At 42.0% G+C, this 21209-nt stretch overlaps 1 protein-coding gene across 2 annotated transcripts in view; it reads right to left on the reverse strand.

The window, feature by feature from the left end:
* The window catches only part of ARSB (arylsulfatase B), a 167023-nt gene that overhangs the window by 137084 nt on the left and 8730 nt on the right, over positions 1–21209 (reverse strand). For both annotated transcript variants that reach the window (XM_052646514.1, XM_052646515.1), the window contains exons 2-4: positions 13986–14172; positions 9304–9494; positions 1788–1995 (exon numbers count right to left, since the gene is read on the reverse strand). In XM_052646514.1, the coding sequence (XP_052502474.1) occupies positions 1788–1995; positions 9304–9494; positions 13986–14172 (586 nt within the window). The remainder of the gene's footprint in view (positions 1–1787; positions 1996–9303; positions 9495–13985; positions 14173–21209) is intronic.

The raw sequence follows: 21209 nt of genomic DNA on the forward strand, positions 1-21209 counted from the left end.
AGATCAAAATGCCAACATCCATTGGATCATGGAGAAAGCAAAGGAATTCCAGAAAAAACATCTGCTTCATTGACTATACTAAAGTCTTTGACTGTGTGGAGCACAACACACTGGAAAATTCTTAAATAGATGCTTATTCCAGACCACCTTACCTGTCTCCTCAGAAATGTGTATGCAGGTCAAGAAGCAACAGTTAGAACCAGATATGGAATAAATGACTGGTTCAAAACTGGGAAAGGAGTACAAAAAGATTGTATATTGTCACCCTGCTTAATTAACTTATATACAGAGTAAATAATGCGAAATGCTGGGCTGGATGAAGCACAAGCTGGAATCAAGATTGCCAGGAGAAATAGCAATAACCTCAGATATGCAGATAATACACTCTAATGGCAGAAGGTAAAGAAGGACTAAGGATCCTCTTGATAAGGGTGAAAGAGGAGAGTGAAAAAGCTGGCTTAAAACTCAGCATTCAAAAAACTAAGATCATGGGATCTGGTCCCATCACTTCATGGTAAGTAGATGGGGGAAAAGATGGAATCTGTGGCAGATTTTATTTTCTTGGGCTCCAAAATCACTGCAGATGGTGACTGCAGCCATGAAGTTAAAAGACACTTGCTCCTTGGAAGAAAAGCTATCACAAACCTACACAGTGTATTAAAAAGCAGAGACATCACTTTGCTGACAAAGGTCCATATAGTCAAAGCTGTGGTTTTTTCAGTAGTCATATATGGATGCGAGAGTTGGACCACAAAGAAGGCTGAGTGCCAATGAATTGATGCTTTTGAACTGTGGTGTTGGAGAAGACTCTTGAGAGTCCCTGGACTGCAAGGAAATCAAACCAGTCAATCCTAAAGGAAATCAACCCTGAATATTCATTGGAAGGACTGATGCTGAAGCTGAAACTCCAATACTTTGGCCACCAATGTGAAGAGCTGACCCATTGGAAAAGACCCTGATGCTGGGAAAGACTGAAGGTAAAAGGAGAAGGAGGTGACAGAGGATGAGATGGTTTGATAGCATCACTGACTCAATGCACATGAATGTGAGCAAACTCAGGGAGATAATAGAAGATAGAGAAGGCTGGAGCGCTGCAGTCCATGGGGTCGCAAACAGTCAGACATGACTGAGCGACTGAACAAGGAGTCTAATGAGAAGAGGGGGAAAAACACACACTTAACAGATGAGGAATCAGAATGACCTTGCCATAATGAAAACTATTTTCAAAAATTTTCTTTCTCCACTTTGTTTTTTCTATAGTCAACATGTATAACTTTATTGTCAGAAAATTTTAATATAAAAAAATCTATACTTGGAGACTTTAGCCCAAATTTAAATGGCTCCATTTAAGTGTTTTCATAATGTCACAAATCTTAATAATGTCACAATCTGTCTTGGCACTGACAAAGAGACCCCTGAGCCAGCGGAAGTCCTCTTCATAAGGATGCCTGGTCTGTAGAGACTGCTGGGAACAAGTCACTCCAGGGACTCACTGCCCAGCTGCCCTGCATAGGAAGGATACCCACTCACACTTCCCTAGTTACTGAGCGCTTGTTTACAAGTAAACTCTAAGAACAGTTTGATATCTGAAGGGAGAGGGAAGAAGGCTCATAATTCTTTTTTTCCTTAGACACATTTTTCTATCCATTATTACCATGTCTCCACTCTTGCAGGTAGCATTTATTTTAATAAGGAACTGCTAAATGTTCCAATTTATCTTCATTCCATTTATCGAATACCACGTCCTAAGCTTTGCCAAGAGATGATTTTCCTATTGACAGACTTACCTGTGGAGAAGATGAACACCGTGTTGTTCCAGAGCCCATGGCTTTCTAAGGCTGCGGTGACATTTCCCACTGCTTCATCCATAAGGGACGCCATTCCTGCATAGTAGCGCCTATTCTTATCTTGGATAAAGTCATAGGGCTTCAGGTATTCCTCGGGGACCTGAAGGGGCTCATGGACAGACTGGAGAGCGAGGTAGAGAAACAGAGGCTGGAAAGAGAATGTGCGCAAATCAGTTAGGCTTGGAAGCACGAAATATACAGAGAGAAGTCCAGATTCACTGGTTAATAAAAGTAATATTCAGACAACCTACAAACTGGGTTGAAAATATTTGTACATCATATATCTGATCAGGTATATGTATCCAAAACATATTAAGAATTCTTACAACTGGATAATAGAACTCGATTAACTCAATTACAAAAATGGGCAAAGAATTTGAATAGATATTTCTCCAAAGAAGACATACAAACAGCCAATAAGCACATGAAAAGATGCTCAACATCATTAGTCATCAGGGAAATACAAAAAAAAACCCACAGTGACATACTATTTCATACCCACTGAAGAAAAGAAAGAAAGCTAGTCACTCAGTAATGTCCGACTCTTTGTGACCCCTCGGGCTCTAGCCCACCACGCTCCTCTGTCCATGGAATTCTCCAGGCAAGAATACTGGAGTGGGTTGCCATTTCTTACGCTTACTAGGATGGTTTTAATTTCAAAACTGGGAAATAAGAAGTGTGAGAGAGGATGCAGAAAAATTAAAACTCTTATTCACCGCTGATGGGAATGTAAAATGGTATAGCCAGTTTGAAAAACAACTTGGCAGTTCCTGAAGTTGTTAAACATAGAGTTACCATATGAGCCAGCAATTTCCCTAGAGAGACAAAAGCATATATCCACACGCAAACTTGCACATGGATGGTCACGGTGGCATTATTCATAATAGGCCAAAAGTGGAAGCAAAGTGTCTACCAGCTGATGAATGGATTAACAAAATGTGGTATATTTTCAGAAATCTACAGCAATGAAAGGAATATGATGCAGGCATAAAAGGAATGAAGTAGCGATACATCCTACAACACTGATGTCTCCTGAAAACATTAAGTGAAGGGAACCAATCACAAAGATCACATTTATATGGTTTCATTCATATAAAATGTCCAGAACAGGCAAGTCTATGGAGATAGAAAAAAGATTAGTGGTTGCCTGAAGCTGTCTGGATTTCTGAGGGAGAAGAGTGATGAGTGACGGCTGACAGGTACAAGACTTCTTCCAGGAGCAGTGAAAATGTTTGAAACTTAGATTGTGGTAATGGTTGCACAGCTGTGAGTTTATTATTGAATCGTGTACTTTAAATGGGTGAACTTTATGAAAAAGCTTGAGTTCTAAAATGGCCTAGAAAGCTCTGATTCAAACAAATTGGAAATAATAATACCAACAATTCTGTCTCACGCAATACTCAAAAACCACCTTGTTAAAACCATTTGACAGGTAAGATAACTGAGGCTTAGACAAGCTTTATGGCTTGCACAAATTCATATTAATTGCAAAGCAATTTCCTATTGGAAACTCCTATATTACTGTGTGGATATGTCCCCATAGATGGGTTAGCTTTCTGCTTTAGCTGAAAAATAAGTGACCACCTTTTAGGAGAGGTTTAAGCATTGTCTATATTTTCATAAGAAAACAAGTGAACCGTAAGACCAATTTAATTTCTGGAAACTGAGGGGGGTGATACACTGATTCTATTTTACCTCTGACATCAATTTACAGAATTTAACATTAGTGGTATTCTAAGTTTAGCCTCTTCCTTTTAACGAGTCTTTCTGAAGGTACTCTTTTCACTGTGTTCCTATAGAATTCTTTAATGACTTGAAAACTCTCAAAGAGACAACTGGCTTGACCCAAGGAAAAAATTCTGTTGATATACTTGAGGCTTTTAAATCTCATAAAGAATGGGGGAATATCAGAACACAGACTGGAAGGCTGGCTCATAGTTCATTCATTATTGTTGAAAAAATGTTTCAAATGATATATTATACATCCTTGTGATACAGTAATAGGTACACATATATAGAACTCAAATAGACACCCAAGAGAGTATTTTCAGTTCACCTCTTGAACTTAGAAATACCTTTTCCCCCAAATCAAAACGCTCAAAGTGACTGTTCAATAAGAGGCAGGTGATGGAATGACAACCATGATAAGGACACCCTAGGCTTCATTTGCACATTACTTCCATGCGAAGACATTCCAAATTCCAGCCCTCGAAAGGCAACACTGACAGCTTTGACACGGCTTTAGCTCTGCCCCTACTGCCCCTCAACACACACATTCTCATCCAGCCACACAAGTCCCACCCAAACTCCGTGCTCCTCCAGATCACGGTGAAGGGAATCCCAGCAGATGCTCTGCCCAGCTGGGGAGGAAGGACCCTGGGCTAAGATGTCTGGAGAGGAAAGAACGAGCAGGGACCCCTGTGACTCGGCAGTGCAGTCAGGGTCTGAGGCTTCAGCACAAGACCAAGCCCATGTCACCAGCCAAGGTCTGGATGGGGAAGGACTAAAAACTGGAAGGCTACAATTTGCAACCCACATCAAGTTTTAAGAGCCAGGAAATGTCACACTAAAAACCTGGTTTTTTTTTTTTCCCCCTTGAAAAATCAGAACCTCTGATAAGTCCAGGCCCATACTCCATCTGACAACAAATAGCTGGAGTATGAGGAACAGAGATCCCACCCACAAGGGCTCTCCAATTTCTCCACTGTGCTTCACTTTCTTAGGGTAGCAGCCTGGCCCTTGTTTGTGACTCTGATCTGGATTCTCTGCAGTGGCCAGGGGTAGAAAAACTATGGAGGGAGCCCAACGTTTCAGGAGAAAACGTGCTTGTCCACATAATTATGGTCAATGTGGCAGTACCCACAGTGAAGGAGAGAAAGGAGAAGGAGGGCAGGTCATTTCCAACCAGGAAAGTGATCCCTGGGGGCGACAGCTGGGGAGGATGGTAGAAGAGAGCTCTCATAACCACACCACGGAAAAAAAACAATGATTCTGGGACCACCATTCAGGGGTCTTATAAACAGCTAGAATGGAAATCATTCTACTCACTTGGTTAAATGTAGCAAAAAGTTATCTAAAAATTTTTCCCTTAATTATTCCTCAGTGGCTAAAGACGTGGCCACTGCTCTTGAGGGATTAAAATGATGAAACTACAACTATTTCCCCATTTTTCCAGTGGTCAGGCTCCTGTTAGTTCAAACAGAAGAGACAAATCCGAGATAAAAAAAAGTGAAAACAACCCCTGGGAGATGCAGTCTGCCTTGGCCTATGACTGTTATAGGCCCTGCAAAGCCCCCTATTACCTACCAACTGCACTTCCCAGGTGGCGCAGTGGTAAAAAATCTGCCTGCCTGCCTATTCAGGAGACGCAAGACATGAGGGTTTGATCCCTCATCCAAGATCCCCTGGAGTAGGAAATGGCAACCCATTCCAGTGTTCTTGCCTGGAAAATTCCATGGACAGAGGAGCCTGGTAGGTTACAGTTCACGGGGTTACAAAGAGTAGGATACGATTGGGCGACTACATACACACAACACACACTTGTCCGCTAGATCTTAACTAATGAGTAAAGATAAAGGTGGTCCTTGAACAAAAGAAGTTGTCTTTTTCCCATTTCATCAGCAGTGATCCAGGACCATTTAGTGTGTTGGGCAAACAGCCTTGCACGCATCACTGTGTCTCTGGGTCATCAGAAGGAGGCAGAATGATAAACAGTGTAGCCCATTTAATGAGGAGGGTCCCAAGGGACCACAGTTTAGAGTATTTCCAGCCAATATTGCACGGGCTCCCCTGGGGGCTCAGTGGTAAAGAATCTGTACCCTTTTCGGGTTTCTTAGGTCTATAAATTGGTATCCTAAATGTGAATCATCACCCAATGTTTAGGTACTAAGTAACAATATGACATTATTGCCTAAAGTTATTAGCATATTAAAATGGTGCTAAAGATTCATTTCTCTTTCTCATTATGCTAATTTCAGTGAGGAAGAAAGCCTTATTTTCATTTCTTTAGTATATCTTTCTAATTTAAAGTTATCACTTTTTAAAAAGCATATGATACGTTTTTAAAGTGTTATTCTTTGACTTTCAAATTAAGACATTTCCTCCCAAACTGTGGCAGGAAAAAGTGAGTGTCTACCACTAGAAATTCACATTTGCTTTAAGAAACTGCTAGTAGATGAGGTGTGAGAGAAAACATTTATTTTTATTCTGCAAAGTTTGGGGGGGGGGCTATTTTTAACAAAATGATATTTTGTGAATGTGTTACTTTCACGTTGTAGTGTTAGTACTAAGGGAATTATTCTGCAGGGGAAAAAAAAATGACATTCCCTCCCAGCACTGTGCAATGGTTATTAGCAATTTCTCCCTGATTCCAACACCATGTTTCTGTTATAAAAAGCTCCAGATGCTCTTTTCCCCTCAAGGGCTCTTTAAAATAGACACATTTTTAAGTCAGCTTGTGGACACTTTGTATTTCTTTAACGATTTCCATCTTAGAGCAAGTTGTCCATGCATGTTGCAGTCTGCCGACAGCACAGAGAAATTAGCACAGGATTAGATTCAATGTTGGAATAAAACAATGAAAATCCTGGAACCGGTGGGCTGCATCCTTTTATTGAGAATGGAAAATGTAAACACCTGCATTTTATGTCTTAAACTTCCGGGGGCTAGTAACTCAGCTATTGATTATTTCATTCCTTTGTTTCTGCGCTTCCCACGTGACTATGAGGATCCCCAAAAGGCTGGATACTGCTTCGGAATATTTCAGTCATTGTAGGAAAAGGACCTCCTCTCACCTGGCAATTTCCATAATGCTCCCATGAGCAGCACCAGACTCGTCACACTAGTCTGCATGGCTGGTGAGCGCTCAGCACCTCCAGTTTCCCTCTGCTCCTGCGCCTTCGCCCACGGCACCAGTTAAGACAGCCCACCCACCAGGAACGCTTTCAGCCCAGGTGCTTCCTCTTGTCTGCTTACTGTTATGGGCACTGGGAGGGAACACTCTATTGTTCCTTCATGGGAACTAATTTTTACTGTAGGCATACTGGAGTTGTTACACCATTAAAGTAGCGACATACTGTGAACCTGTAGAGGGCAGCTGGCTTCTGCCTGCCCCTCTGTGCTTGAGGGCAATCATCAGTGACGTCATGGCAGAACCACTGATGGGAGCTGGCGGTGGAGGGAAAGTAAGTAACTGATGGGCTCCTGCCCCAGACCAGTAAATCACAGTATTTGGAACTGTGGTACTTCTTCCAAGCCTTCCAGAGGATCCCAGCACACTGCTAATGCACTGTATGTTGGAACCATCAGACTGAATCACACTGGGGCTCATCATCTCTGGTCTGGAATCTGAACTGTGAACCTCGGAGGGTTGTCAGTGCTCTGAGCTCTCGAGTTAAACACCATGGTTTTAAGTTCTAACTCTGTGACCTTGAACAAGTTCCCTCACTTCTCGAAGCCAGTTGGCTTACCTGTAAAATAATGCCCCACCTCAAACGTCAAGACAAGGACCACAGTTCCCTCAAGACTTTAGCTCATTCTTTCAATCTTCAACCATATACATAACATGCCAAGCATACCGAAGAAAATTGAGAACTGAGGCCAAGTATCTAGCGGTTATCTTTCCAACTATCTGAATATTGGTACAGACCTAGAGTTTAAATATGCGTATGTCTACATGTTTGAGAGAATGTTCCGATTTCTTCCATCCACAGGAAGCATGGCCACGCCAAGTGGTCAGCATGAAAGAATAATAAAAAAACTCAAAAGTGGGGCAAGGCTGAGGACAGATGTCAGGAAAGAGACTCAGTACTGAGTTAGAGGAGACAAAGACAGCCAGGAAGAAAACAATGCCAAACAGGGGGTCCGCAGCCAGGCACCAAGACTGAACAGGCAGATACACTGCGATGCATACTGAGGACCTTCAGTAACTGCCAAACAGGCAGAGCAGAGGCAATTAGAAAAGCCAGGCAACACTACACATTTTGTAATCTACTGGGTGAAGTTCTAATTTTGAGGGCGTAATACAGTTCTTAATGAAGCCATATTTTGAGCCTAAGAGCTGACGACACAAGCATCTGACCCAATTTTAAAGGCGTTCATAAGCTGAATCTAGAGAATTCAGCTTAAACTTCACCTCAGGAGGTTAACTTTAGTTTAACAAAAAGAAAAAAATGTTAAGGCTAGTCAGACTCTTTTCTCTTTTTCCCAGTAAGTAAATCAAAAGATTTAAGCACATGACATATAGAAATAGCTTCAGTGTGGTCAATGTGAAAAACAGGCTCATTCGTGTACCATGTTTCTAGATTAGCAGACTCAATATTGTTAACATGTCTGTTATCCTCAAATTGGTCTACTGATTCAGTGAGATCCAAATCCAAGCAGACCCCTCTGTTTTCTTGGTAGAAACTGGCCACCTCATTCTAAAATTAACAAGGGGATACAGATATCTAGAATAGCCAAGATAATCTTGGGGGGTTTGGGAAATACAAAGGTAGGGAACTTGCCCGGAATCTAAAGTTTGTGGGTCTCTAAGAGAAATTTTGCCATACTAACACCTCATTTTGCACATAAGCCTATCTTTTCAAAAATAAAGGCAACTTACTGCTACTGCTAAGCTAAGTCACTTCAGTCGTGTCCGACTCTGTGCGACCCCATAGACAGCAGCCCACCAGGCTCCCCCGTCTCTGGGATTCTCCAGGCAAGAACACTGGAGTGGGGTGCCATTTCCTTCTCCAATGCATGAAAGTGAAAAGTGAAAGGGAAGTCGCTCAGTTGTATCCGACTCTTAGCGACCCCATGGACTGCAGCCTGCCAGGCTCCTTCGTTCACAGGATTTTCCAGGCAAGAGTACTGCAGTGGGGTGCCATTGCCTTCTCTGGCAACTTACTAATGACTTACAACTCATGCTCATAACACACTAAAACAGTAAAACTGTATTGGTACCAAAACACTATACTCACAGCATTCCTCAAAGTGTGATCTGGGGACCATCTGCAACAGAATCACCCTTAAAGAGTTTCTTTAAAATACTGACAGATTTTCCGCAGACCTAATGAATCAGACTTTTAGAAGTGAGCTCCAGGAATTTCTATTTCTAACAAGCTTCCCAGGCTGATACTAAGGTACTCTAATATTTGAAAGTGGGAAAAAAAAAAAAGTGAAAGTTAGTTGCACAGTCGTGTCCAACTCTTTGCGATCCCATGGACCGTAGCCTGCTCTGCTTCTCTGTCCATGGAATTCTCCAGGCAAGAAAACTGGAGTGGGTTGGCATTTCCTTTTCCAGGGGATCTTTCCGACCCAGTGACTGTACCCAGGCCTCCTGCATTGCAGGCATGTTCTTTACCAACCTAGAATTTATTAGATTGTTTCCTAAAAGACAGGGGCCTCTTCCTATGTTCACCTGAGCAGAGATGCTATCTTCACATGATTTTGAAATCAATAAAGAAGCAAGATTTACCTTCTCTGGTGGGTGGTTGGTTATGAGGGTTGTAGCCCTCTCAGTAAATACATTTGTTGAATACATATTTTTATATCCTGTTGCAACTTCTTCACCATCTCGAAAATCAAGAGCACATCGTGTGACATTCAGAGCGTCAATTACAGTACAGCGCTCATGGGAGTAGTAATCTTCACTACCTAGAAGATATCCTACAATGGAAATGGGAGATGGAAGTAGTCAGCATAGCATAAAACTTGTTAAACAAATGGAGGCTTCAGCATTTAATTGCCTAATGCAATTGATTACCCATGACAAAGCTAATCAAATGACAAGGCTAATCAGAGCACCATTTTTAACATCTCTATATTTGCCAGCATAAGGCATTAAAACGTTATTGTAAAAAAAGTAAAATCCATCCTTCAATCTTTAGAACGTAAGCTCTATTGTGTAACTCTCAAAGTGAGTGATTTCAAGTAAATACGGTTTTAAAAATCAGAGCTTAAATTCAGCAAAGGTGATGACATCTTAATCATTAAAGCTATCTAATGGCTAAAATAGCATGTGGTTAACGTGATTTGTTACAAGTTTTTACTCTGAGGTGATCACGTAAATGAATGCAGGATTCAGATAATATTGATATTGACCTTGGCCTACTGGCTTCAAGGTTATGTATAGAAGGAGCTCTTGGAGGAACCATCTTTAGTCAGATGCTGACACCCACTGGTGGGAGACACAAACTTTCCTAAACGGAGGATCTCTAAACAGAGCGGAACCAAAAGAGGAAACTAATGTTCAGCACTGAAACTAGATTTTTCTACCTACAGTGATCTCAATTTTCTTCCAAATTTAAATGGCCTCTATCCCACAATTTAGACTGACACGCAGAAGAAAATGGGTTTTCTCAACTTGACTTGTTTCTGCAAATGGTCCATATTTTCCAAAAATATTAAAATAAGTTGCACTGCATGTTGTGGGGTTCTATTTCTATGAAACATTCAGAATAGGCAAGTCTACAGAGACAGAAGGTAGGTTAGTGGTTGCCTGGGGCTCTCAGGGTTGGGGGAAACGCGCATGACTGATGATTGGTATGGGTTTTCTTTGGGGGGGGGGGTGATGGAAATGTTCCTCGTTTGGATTGTAATGACAGTGGCACAACCCCGTGAATGTATTAAAAATCAATGAATTGTACACTTCTATTGAGTGAACCTATGGTATGTGAATTACACCTCAATAAAGCTATTCAAAAGAAATAACTGTGCTGGACTCTGAGCTATTTCCTGACAAACACTGCTGATTAATATGAAAATAAAGATGAGAGGCTTAACTGGAAGTCCAGTGATTAAGACTTTGCCTTCCGATGCAGGGGGTGCAGGTTCAATCCCTGGCTGGAGAGCTAAGATCCTATATGTCTCAGGTCCAAAAAATCAAACCATAAAACAGAAGCAATATCATAACAAATTCAATGAAGACTTTAAAATAGCCCACGGTTTTAAAACAGCTTTAAAGATGGCATAATTGATCTAACCCCTTCCTCAGCTCTGAATATTTCCCATAATCACAATTAAAAGCCTCCCCCACCTTACACAGCAAGTGAATTAATTAAAAAAAGTAATCTCTTCCTTTTCCATGGTTCAGTAAATTCAAAGTCCTGAATATAACAAATATCTGGGTCTCAAGATAACTCTTTAAATGGTAATCTTTTATCCTACATGTATAACAGAAAGGGAAAGCCAGTATATTTGTCAATTAATATGCAATACAATAGTCAAACCTATGGTTTTTCCAGTAGTCATGTATGGATGTGAGACTAGGAACAAAAAGAAAGCTGAGTGCTGAGGAAATGATGTTTTTGAACTGTGGTGTTAGAAAAGACTCTTGAGAGTCCCTTGGACTGCAAGGAGACCCAACCAATCCATCCTAAAGGAAATCAGTCCTGAATATTCATTGGAAGCACTGATGCAGAAGCTGAAGCTCCACTACTTTGGCCACCTGATTCGAAGAACTGACTCATTGGAAAAGACCCTGATGCTGGGAAAGATTGAAGGCAGGAGGAGAAGGGGAGGACAGAGGATGAGATGGTTGGATGGCATCACTAACTCAATGGACATGAGTTTGAGCAAGCTCCGGGAGTTGGTGATGGACAGGGAGGCCTGGCGTGCTGCAGTCCACAGGGTAGCAAAGAGTCGGACATGACTGAGCAACTGCATTGATGTAATAGAAAAATAAATATATCTCTGAAAATAATTTCAGCCCTTATATGGGTAATTAGAGGGGTCAGGACACTGGTGTTCTATATTAATAACTATTGGTTATTGGTGACACCTTGAGGAATCACTTTGGGTTCTTTATTTGTAAGTATAAACTGTTTTCTATCATTTGGGAAGATACATCCAAAGGATATATTTGATTAAAAGATGTATGAATTATAAATATTAACAAGTTAGTACAGATGAAAGGATTCTGGAAATTGAACTCTTTATTCACATAACAGATCTGTTCAGACTGGACTAAACTGATCCTATGCAACCACGTGGACAGTTGCATGGAGCTGTTCTCATCTTAGGATGAGATCCCAAATCCACAAATTTGACCTTTGGGGCTGAGCCTAAAGAAGATGGCAGCTGATGCTTTTTTGGGAAAAATGGAAAACTACTTTTTGAACAATTAAAATCTCTGACTGCTGTATTTAACAGCCTCATTAAGATATAATTCACACACCATACAAATCTCCCAGATAAAGTGTACAATTCAATGGTTCTTAGTGTACTCACAGAGACGGGCAGCCAGGCCCAGCATCATCTGACTGGTTTTTACCAGGACATCTAAGTCTTCCTAGTGATGATAGCTCATGGTCATCACGCCCTCCTTGTCTGCAAGCCTCCCTTCCATAGGAATGTGAGGTGTCACTCTGTTTGCCTAAATCCAGTTAGGCTTCTTTCTCATAAATGGTTTTTTAGTAAAAACAATTTAATATCTATAATTCTTCCAGTCGCCAGAGTATAGGTATCGATCCATCATTTTGCAAAGGCCTGAGTGAAAATTGTCAAAGGATGTAGAGGCTCTTTTTTCCTTCAGAATATCCAAGATGACAAAGAGGTCTTACATCCAAGTCCTATTTTTTTATGGCTCTTTAAGGATACTGAGGATATTTCCAGGTTCACTAAGAAAGAACGCATGAGGAACTTCCCTGGTGATCTAACAGTTAAGACTCTGCACTCCCAATGCAGGGAGACCCAGGTTCAATCCCTAGCTGGGGAACTAAGACCCCACATGCCACAACTAAGACCAGGAACAGCCAAATAAATAAATACATATTTAAGAGAAAGAAAGAAAAAAGGCATGGTGATTAGCAATGTCTGCCCGAGAACTGAGATGGGAACAGGACACACAGTCTCATGTCTGGACCCTTGCATCTCGAACTTAACCCCAGTTCCAACAAGGCACTACAGAGCCGTGAGCTCTGACTGCATTGATACGGCCTTCGATCATCCTTTTAACCAAAATGGACTCGGGTGCTCTGGCTCTAGCTCGAGTAAAAGACAATGCTTCGAGAAACATCTATAAGACAACCACTATTTTGTTACAAAAATGATGTTTCTGAGGATGCTGTCCACCTTACTTTCTCCCAAAGGAGAAATTTCTCTCAGGTCTAAGAGCCAGAAAATGCTTTACTCTTCCTGAACATCTGGTTTCCATTTAACTTTTAAATAATATGACTCTTATGGACTGCTTTTTTTTCCCCCTTTGGACATAAGAAGTCTCCAATCTCAGAGTTCAGTGTGAAGTCCACCTACAGGCATGCAGCTGTTCTGTTTTGTTTCGTTTTAAAATAATTCAGTGCCATGCAACTATTCCATCTTCTTCTACTCACCCTGATTTTTTACTCTATTTATTTCTTAAAAACTTACATTCAGTGTGTGTTCTCTTTTGGATACAGCAGGTTGTAAATAAATGAAGAGACAAGTGGGAAGTTGGGAGCAAGCTAAACAGCTAGACAGACAAAACAGAATATTCTAGCTAGACAGAAAGGAAAATATGAAAAGAACTTGATAGAAAGATATATAGCCCCTGGCAAGATAAACAGATAAACAGGTTGTTGCAGTATGGTTTGTAATAGGTTTAAAGAGAGGATATTTTAAAATAAACTATAGGCTTTACGTTTATTTTTACAGGGCTATCACACCCATAAAATATTTATTACTTCTTATCTCTTCTGTTAACGTTTGTTATTTACCCTCCCATTTTATTTATTTGCTCTATCTTCCCCAATGTAGTGATTTCAAAAATAGATCTCACAGAATGGAGAAAGGATACCAATGGAAAAGAATCTTCTTATCTCCAGGAAAAACAAAACTAAACAAAACCTTTGAACACAGTTCATGAGGAGAAAAGAATATTCTGAACTTTTGTGAAGGAAATATTCTTGCATTGAGTTTTGCCTGAAACTTTTTTTCAAAAACTCAGTCTCATCCCCTTTCAGTCACAGAGTTCTCTCACAGCACAGCGGCCTCTGACATGGAGACCGCGGACTCGTCAAAGGACCCCGTGTGCTGAACAGACCCTGGGAAGGCGGCTGCTGTCCCAGCGCGCCCTGAGCGCACCGCCACGTCTGGGGCCCCGCAGCGCTACCGACTGATGCATCCTGCCATCAAGTTTCTCCTCATTTCACGTGTTTTATGAGAGAGCTGTATTTCCATTACCAAAGTAGGTATCGAATCCTCGGCGTGTTGGAAGACATTCTTTCCGGTACATTCCCAGGTGCCACTTTCCGACCATGTGGGTAGCGTAGCCTGCTTCTTTTAGAAGCTGGGGCAGGAGTTTTTCATCCAAAGGAATGCAGCTGGGCTGACACGGCCAGATTATTTGATGCTGTAAACCTGTGTGGATCTTAAAAGAGATAAACATAAAATTATGGATTAATGATGTTGAAACATTCTACACAAGCAGATAAAGTGGTTGCCTAATTTATTGGACATATCTGTGGACCTGAATGTTTAATTCTGTTTCTGTACCAGTTTAAGGCATTTCTAAAAGGCATTTTTATCACTCATTCAAAATAAGGTAATAGACATAAATAAGATTTTGAAAGAAATGAATAAAAGCACTCTAACAAATGTTAGATAGTTTCTACAAATATTTATCCAGGAATTATGTTAGAAACCATTAACTTTTCACTTCCTACTTCAAAAGGGTAGCGATAATGTGAAGTGTGGATCTATCAAGGAAAAAGTGTTCTAATTCCTATGCATGTGAAAAGCTGGTGTTTGATTAGAAGAAGCTTCTATAACTTTTCAAGTCTTGAGTTTTTTAAAGGGTATAATGAAGGTGAGGATTTGCATTTCTTATTCTACCTTATAGAAACCATAATTTCAAAAGACACTGACCAATTTTTCTTTAAAAAAGAAAATGGCCACCCACACGACAGGTTAGGGGTTGTTCATACAAGTCTGCCTACGGGGCAAGCACCACACAACCAACTTTAAGAAATGATCATGTGTTGAGTCTTGGAGTAATATTAAAATAGAATGTCTATAATTATATGAAAAGGCCATTAAAATAACCCTCCCTTTGCCAACTATATGTCTATGTGAAGCTAGACGTTCTTCAACAACTTACCAAAACTATATAGTTAATCTTTCACCAACTGGGGGGACGGGGCACTAACCTCCATGCAGTTGAAAATCTGAGTATAACTTTACAGTCGGTTGCATCCAGGGATTTAACCAACCACAGGTCATGCAGCATCATAGTACATATTCAGTAAACAAAATCCACATATAAGTGGACCCTTACAGTTTGAACTCATGCTGTTCAAGGGTCAACTTTATTGCACTGGTTGAACACAGAAGCAGATATAATGTCATAAACTAGCTAGTTTCTATTCATAGAAAACATACAAAAATATAAAACAGCGATCACTCTTCTTGCATAATTCTTTTGTTTTGGAAAACACAAAATAGCCTATTTTCCCCAAGCTATTTATGTTAATATGTAATAGAATTATTATTGACATTTTTCAATGAATTAAAAAATATTTAAAATTTTTATTTTAATTTTTAATATGGTAAAGTTTGAAAGGGATAACCACATAAACATAAGCTCTATGGGGTCTTCAATTTTTAAGCAGGTACATGCTTTGTTTTAAATTCATGGCAATAAACAGAAAGTGAAGAGGAGCTAAAAAGCCTCTTGATGAAAGTGAAAGAGGAGAGTGAAAAAGTTGGCTTAAAGCTTAACATTCAGAAAACGAAGATCATGGCATCCGGTCCCATCACTTCATGGGAAATAGATGGGGAAACTGTAGAAACAGTGTCAGACTTTATTTTTTTGGGCTCCAAAATCACTGCAGATGGTGACTGCAGCCATGAAATTAAAAGATGCTTACTCCTTGGAAGAAAAGTTACGACCAACCTAGATAGTATATTCAAAAACAGAGACATTACTTTGCCGACTAAGGTCCATCTAGTCACGGCTGTGGTTTTTCCAGTGGTCATGTATGGATGTGAGAGTTGGACTGTGAAGAAGACTGAGCGCCGAAGAATTGATGCGTTTGAACTGTGGTGTTGGAGAAGACTCTTGAGGGTCCCTTGGACTGCAAGGAGATCCAACCAGTCCATTCTGAAGGAGATCAACCCTGGGATTTCTTTGGAAGGAATGATGCTAAAGCTGAACCTCCAGTACTTTGGCCACCTCATGCGAAGAGTTGACTCATTGGAAAAGACTCTGATGCTGGGAGAGATTGGGGGCTGGAGGAGAAGGGGACGACCCAGGATGAGATGGCTGGATGGCATCACAGATTCGATGGACGTGAGTCTGAGTGAACTCTGGGAGATGGTGATGGACAGGGAGGCCTGGCGTGCTGCGATTCATGGGGTCGCAAAGAGTCAGACACGACTGAGCGACTGAACTGAACTGAAACAGATATGAAGTAAACACAAAAACAAAACAAAAACCTTCAAACAATTTTTTTAATGTATTACAAACTACTTACTATTAAATAGCTTTCTCATAAACTTTGACATTGTCTTGAATTTCATTTTTTTGTGTGCCTGTCCAGAGCCAATCCTTTTGGAAATGTATTTGCTATTGCTTGATTTCATGATATCTTTCCATGCCCCCCTAAAAGGACCATGTGGAATATTATAAATGTTAAAGTGAGTTTATTTTGAAGGTGAAAATATGTTTGTTAACTTGATGGTGTGATAATGGCTTCACAGGCATATACATATCAAAACTTAGCAAACTGTATAGTTGAATTATATGCAGTTTATCGCTTCCCTGGTAGCATAGATGGTAAAGAATTTGCATCAGTGCAGAAAAGCCAGGTTCGATCCTTGAGTTGGGAAGATCCCTTGAAGGGAATGGTTACCCACTCCAGTATTCTTGCCTGGAGAATTCCATGGACAGAGGAGCATGAAGGGCTACTTTTTTCCATGGAGTCCCAAAGAGTTGGACCCGACTGAGGACTAACATGTAGTGCATGTCCATTACACCTCAGTAAAGCTATTTAAACATGAAAGCGAGTTTAAACTTTCTACTCAGATTTTGTGCCCTCCCTAGGAATAATTGGACCTCTATGCTAGGATATGTTTCAGATGCCCTTCACTTGCCCTCCAAATCCCCAGTTTGCCTTTTGTCCTGTTTTCAGCCTGGGAAATCGACCTACTGGGACCAAATTAAAAACCTTCTGCACCTCCTGGTTCTGACCGGGTTTAGTCATTGGGGAGCCCAGACAGGGATTGGAGGGAGGGAAGAGATGAATGGCCCCGAGTGGCCAGGTTATCTGCATTCTGCAGGCCATTCTGAAAGTGGCCTTCTCGACAGGATTCTCTGTTTCCAGGTTCTGGTCTCTCCTCTTCCTTTCCTTCCCTTCTGGTCTAGGAGCAGTAACAGCTCCAATGAGTCATACACTATCTGTTTGTTTCCCCAACACATTCGCACCTTTTAAAAATAGCTCCTGGGACCTCCCTGGTGGTCCAGTGGTTAAGACTCCAAGTTCCCATGTCAGGGGGCCCAGGTTCAATACCTGGGCAGGGAGCTGGATCCCACATGCTGCAACTAAAAAACTAAAAAAGTAAAATAAAATAAAAATAGTCCCTTTGTGAATAAACTCTCCCTAAATGATCCTAATTGGAATATGCTATCTCTTTCCAACCAGGATCCTGAATCATAAGGATGTGACTATATCCAGGCTGGGAAAGGGAGACATCGCTCTCTAAACATACACAAGCATGCACACACACACACACACACACACACACACACACATCTCAAATAATAGGATTCTGTCCATGGTTAACACTAGAAGTTTACTCAATAGAAAATTAATCCTGGCTTCAAAAACTTCATAATCTATACTAACTGGCAACAGCAGAGAATACGGAAAGATAACATTTTACGGAGTTCAAAAGACCCAGTGGAGATAAACATTATGTGCAAATTTCTTTAAATGGAAAGTTCATCCATCACTTGATCTCTGGTCGCTGTAAAGCACTGCCAGGGGATGCTGTGTGATTTGCTCTTCCAAGGCCATGGGCACCACGCCAGGTGGTCAGCTGAAGCCTCCTCTATTATCTAAAATCCTATGGCGCAGGGAACGTTCTTTTCGGTTCCTGAGAATTTATTCGACAGAGCATTTTATGGCATGACTCGGGGAGCGGAAGCCAAAGTCTGGATCACAGCCAAAAACATATTTTTGGTTTGTTCACACACTGTTTGCAGTGAGGAAGCTGTAGTGTGTAGAGAAGTTGTAAACAGGCAAATACAGAACTGCGCTTCGGTTTAGCACCGAACTATAGAGCCATGCCATGCTTCACGGGGCAGGATGGTAATAAAGCACCAAGAAGAATCAAAAGAAAAAATAAGCATCGCCTTGGCAACACCACAGCATCTAAAACAACTCCATTCTAACATCTGCCTTCAGTGTTTGGAGAGTAAGCACTGAATGGAGAGGGCCCTACCGATCGCATAGGAGAGTCCAGAGGTTACTTTCTCTCTGTAGCTGTCTCTTCTTCATTAAACAAAGCCTCAAAAAACAGCTTCTCCTAAGATTTTACTTGAATGGCAAGGATTCCCTCCACAAAGGCAAAGAGTCTGCAGAGTTAGTCAAGGACCTGGCTTGTCTCTGGGTGCTTTCTAGGAGAAAACTGATGAGAAATCTTTGTTTCCATATTTTGCTGCATGTAAAAATGTATTTGACCCTGTAAGTTATTCTGTCCCATGTAGATCTTGGTACTATCAGGGTGGTCTCTTGAGAATTAAAAACAAACAAACAAACAAACACTCTCCTGGAAGGGGAGGAGAGAGGATGGCTCCCACATCAGAATCTCATAGGCAGTCTGTCGATTAAGGATCTGTTGAAGCTCAGAGCACTGGATTTCAGTTACTCTTTTATAATACTCTCTCCCAAGGGCCAGGGAGACCCTGCTGCATACATGGCATGCGTGTGTGCTCAGCTGTGTCCAACTCTTTGCAACCCCAAGCACTGCAGCCTGCCAGGCTTTCCCGTCCATGGTATTTTTCCAGGCAAGAATACTGGAGTGGGTTGCCATTTCTTACTCCATTCTCCATATGACGGAAGGATATTTGGTTTGTTTTACCGAATTGGCACTTTGACGACGCAGTTATGAATTTTCAAAGAGCCAAAAATCTCTTTGCAGGTGAACAAGGTGGAAGTCTAAAGTCAAAACCTGACATGAAAAGCAAAGTTTTCCTGCGTGTGTGTGTACTGGCAATGTACTTGCATTCGTGTGTACTGGCAATGGATGCTATTTCTCTGAATTTCTGTAGTGTTGAGATAACATCCACGGGAACAGAGCAGGATTCTGCCTGTCAGTCTGATCGGAGCACGATGAACTCATTGAAGCCCTGTATTTGGGCAACACCTCCTGCTGCAATACTTGAAAATTCCGAAAAAATGGGCAGCTCTGCTCTTCCACGTTATACACCAGGGAGCCTAAAGGAGAGCTTCATGACCAGAACACAATCACAGACCATGCTGGGGGCCAGCCAGGAGTTCAGAAGTGCCAGCCTGGGCCTGGGCCAGAGCACTACAGGTTTTAACCATGGCTGAGTACCACTCCTGCCACCTTAGGGTCTATCCTTGAACAAATGGAGAGTGGAGAATCTGCTCCCTCCCACTTAGCCTTCTAAAAAGCGGTCAGCTGCCCGCACTGCGGACGCCAAGAGCGACAGAACACACGTTATGTGTGAGGGGGCCTGGCTTTGCCATCTGGCCTAGTCCTTCAGAATTCGGCTGCAGAACTGGCTGGCGTCACTGACAGTTTTGAGGGTCTATTTATTTTGGTGTTGATTAGTGCAGAGTGTAAATCTCTGACTAAACCACAAAGGGATGTTGTTTTCAAAAGGAATAAACAAGGCAAACGCTGTTTCACTGCCTTCCTGTTTAAATTATAAATCCAGGCAAGAGCCCAGAATGAAAAGGAGCAAAAAGAATTTTTAGAAAAAAAGTGATATGAATAAGGAAACAGAGCTACCAGACAGTAACACCTTATGCTCAGAGTGATTCTTGGAATAACAAACTTCAAGTGTCAACCAACCTAAAAATCCTGTAAGTCAATGATTCATATTCCACTCAACTCTGAACTTTTTATTCCCTCTTTTCCCATTATTTGGGAAGTAAAAAAGGTAAAAATTAGATTAAAAAAAAATATCTTCAACATTTGCAGACTAAGGACTCCAGTTGCCCCTTCCCTCTTGGGAAAATGCCTCTGGGCTCAGACTAGGCTTAGAAAGAACACGGCTTCAATAAAAACAAAAGACCCATCAGAGCAAGTCATCCCCCCTCCTTGCCCCCCTCCCCTTCCTACAATGAAGCCCCGATATGTTTGCTGTAGAGGGCAGCTGTCTTGTTTGTCAGTATGAAGCGGATGCATCCTTTACTCCTCCCCTCAAATGAGCACAGGAATAAAGACCAGCAAGTGCTTTCTCTTCGGAGGCCCCAGTGGCCTCTGGACTACATGCTCCTCTTACGGCTCACTCCTTGGATACCTTGGCAATAAGTCAGAAGTGAGCGAGAGTCGCTCAGTCGTGTCCGACTCTGCGACCCACTGGACTATGCAGTCCATGGAATTCTCTAGGCTAGGATACTGGAGTGGGCAGCCTTTCCCTTCTCCAGGGGATCTTCCCAACCCAGGGATCGAACCCATGTCTCCTTCATTGCAGGCAGATTCTTTACCAGCTGAGCCACCAGGGAAGGGCAAGAATACTGGAGTGGGTAGCCATTCCCTTCTCCAGGGGATCTTCCCAACCCATGGATCAAACCCAGGTCTCCTGCATTGCAGGCAGATTCTTTACCAGCTGAGCCACCAGGGAAGTAAGTCATATGAACACTCCTAATGTGTGACTGGGCTTCCCAGGTGGCGCTAGTGGTAAAGAACCTGCCTGCCCATGCAGGAGACCTAAGAATGATGGGTTCGATCCCTGGGTGGGGAAGATGCCATGGAGGAGGGCCCAGCAACCCACTCCAGTGCTCTTGCCTGGAGAATCCCACGGACAGAGGAGCCTCATGGGCTCTAGTCCGTAGGCGCGCAAAGAGTTGGACATGATGAAGCACAGGCAGGCAATGTGTGACCACCTTTCCCGAGACTCCGTCCCTTTCTTCCAACTCTTGACTCCTCTTTGCCCCACTTCTTAGAGTCAGGGAGAGGCGACCAGGACAGGAGACGCTGAGGACCATGTACTTGATTGGGCAGACAGGACACGAGGAATGAGGCAGTGAGGAAAAGCCGCAGCGAGGTGAGAGCCTGCCTAGACGGAGCTGCTTCCTCTTTCCACACCGCGGTGAGCGACGCCCTCTTCTGCCTGCAGCTGTGGGGTCTTCCCTGCTCACATTCTTAAAGCAAACTAGAAGCAAAAGTCAAATATCACCCACCATGCTCCCACACAGCCTCCTTCCTAGATTT

Source organism: Budorcas taxicolor, chromosome 10 (genome assembly GCF_023091745.1).
Source record: "Budorcas taxicolor isolate Tak-1 chromosome 10, Takin1.1, whole genome shotgun sequence".
In the NCBI taxonomy this organism is placed as follows: Eukaryota; Metazoa; Chordata; class Mammalia; order Artiodactyla; family Bovidae; genus Budorcas; species Budorcas taxicolor.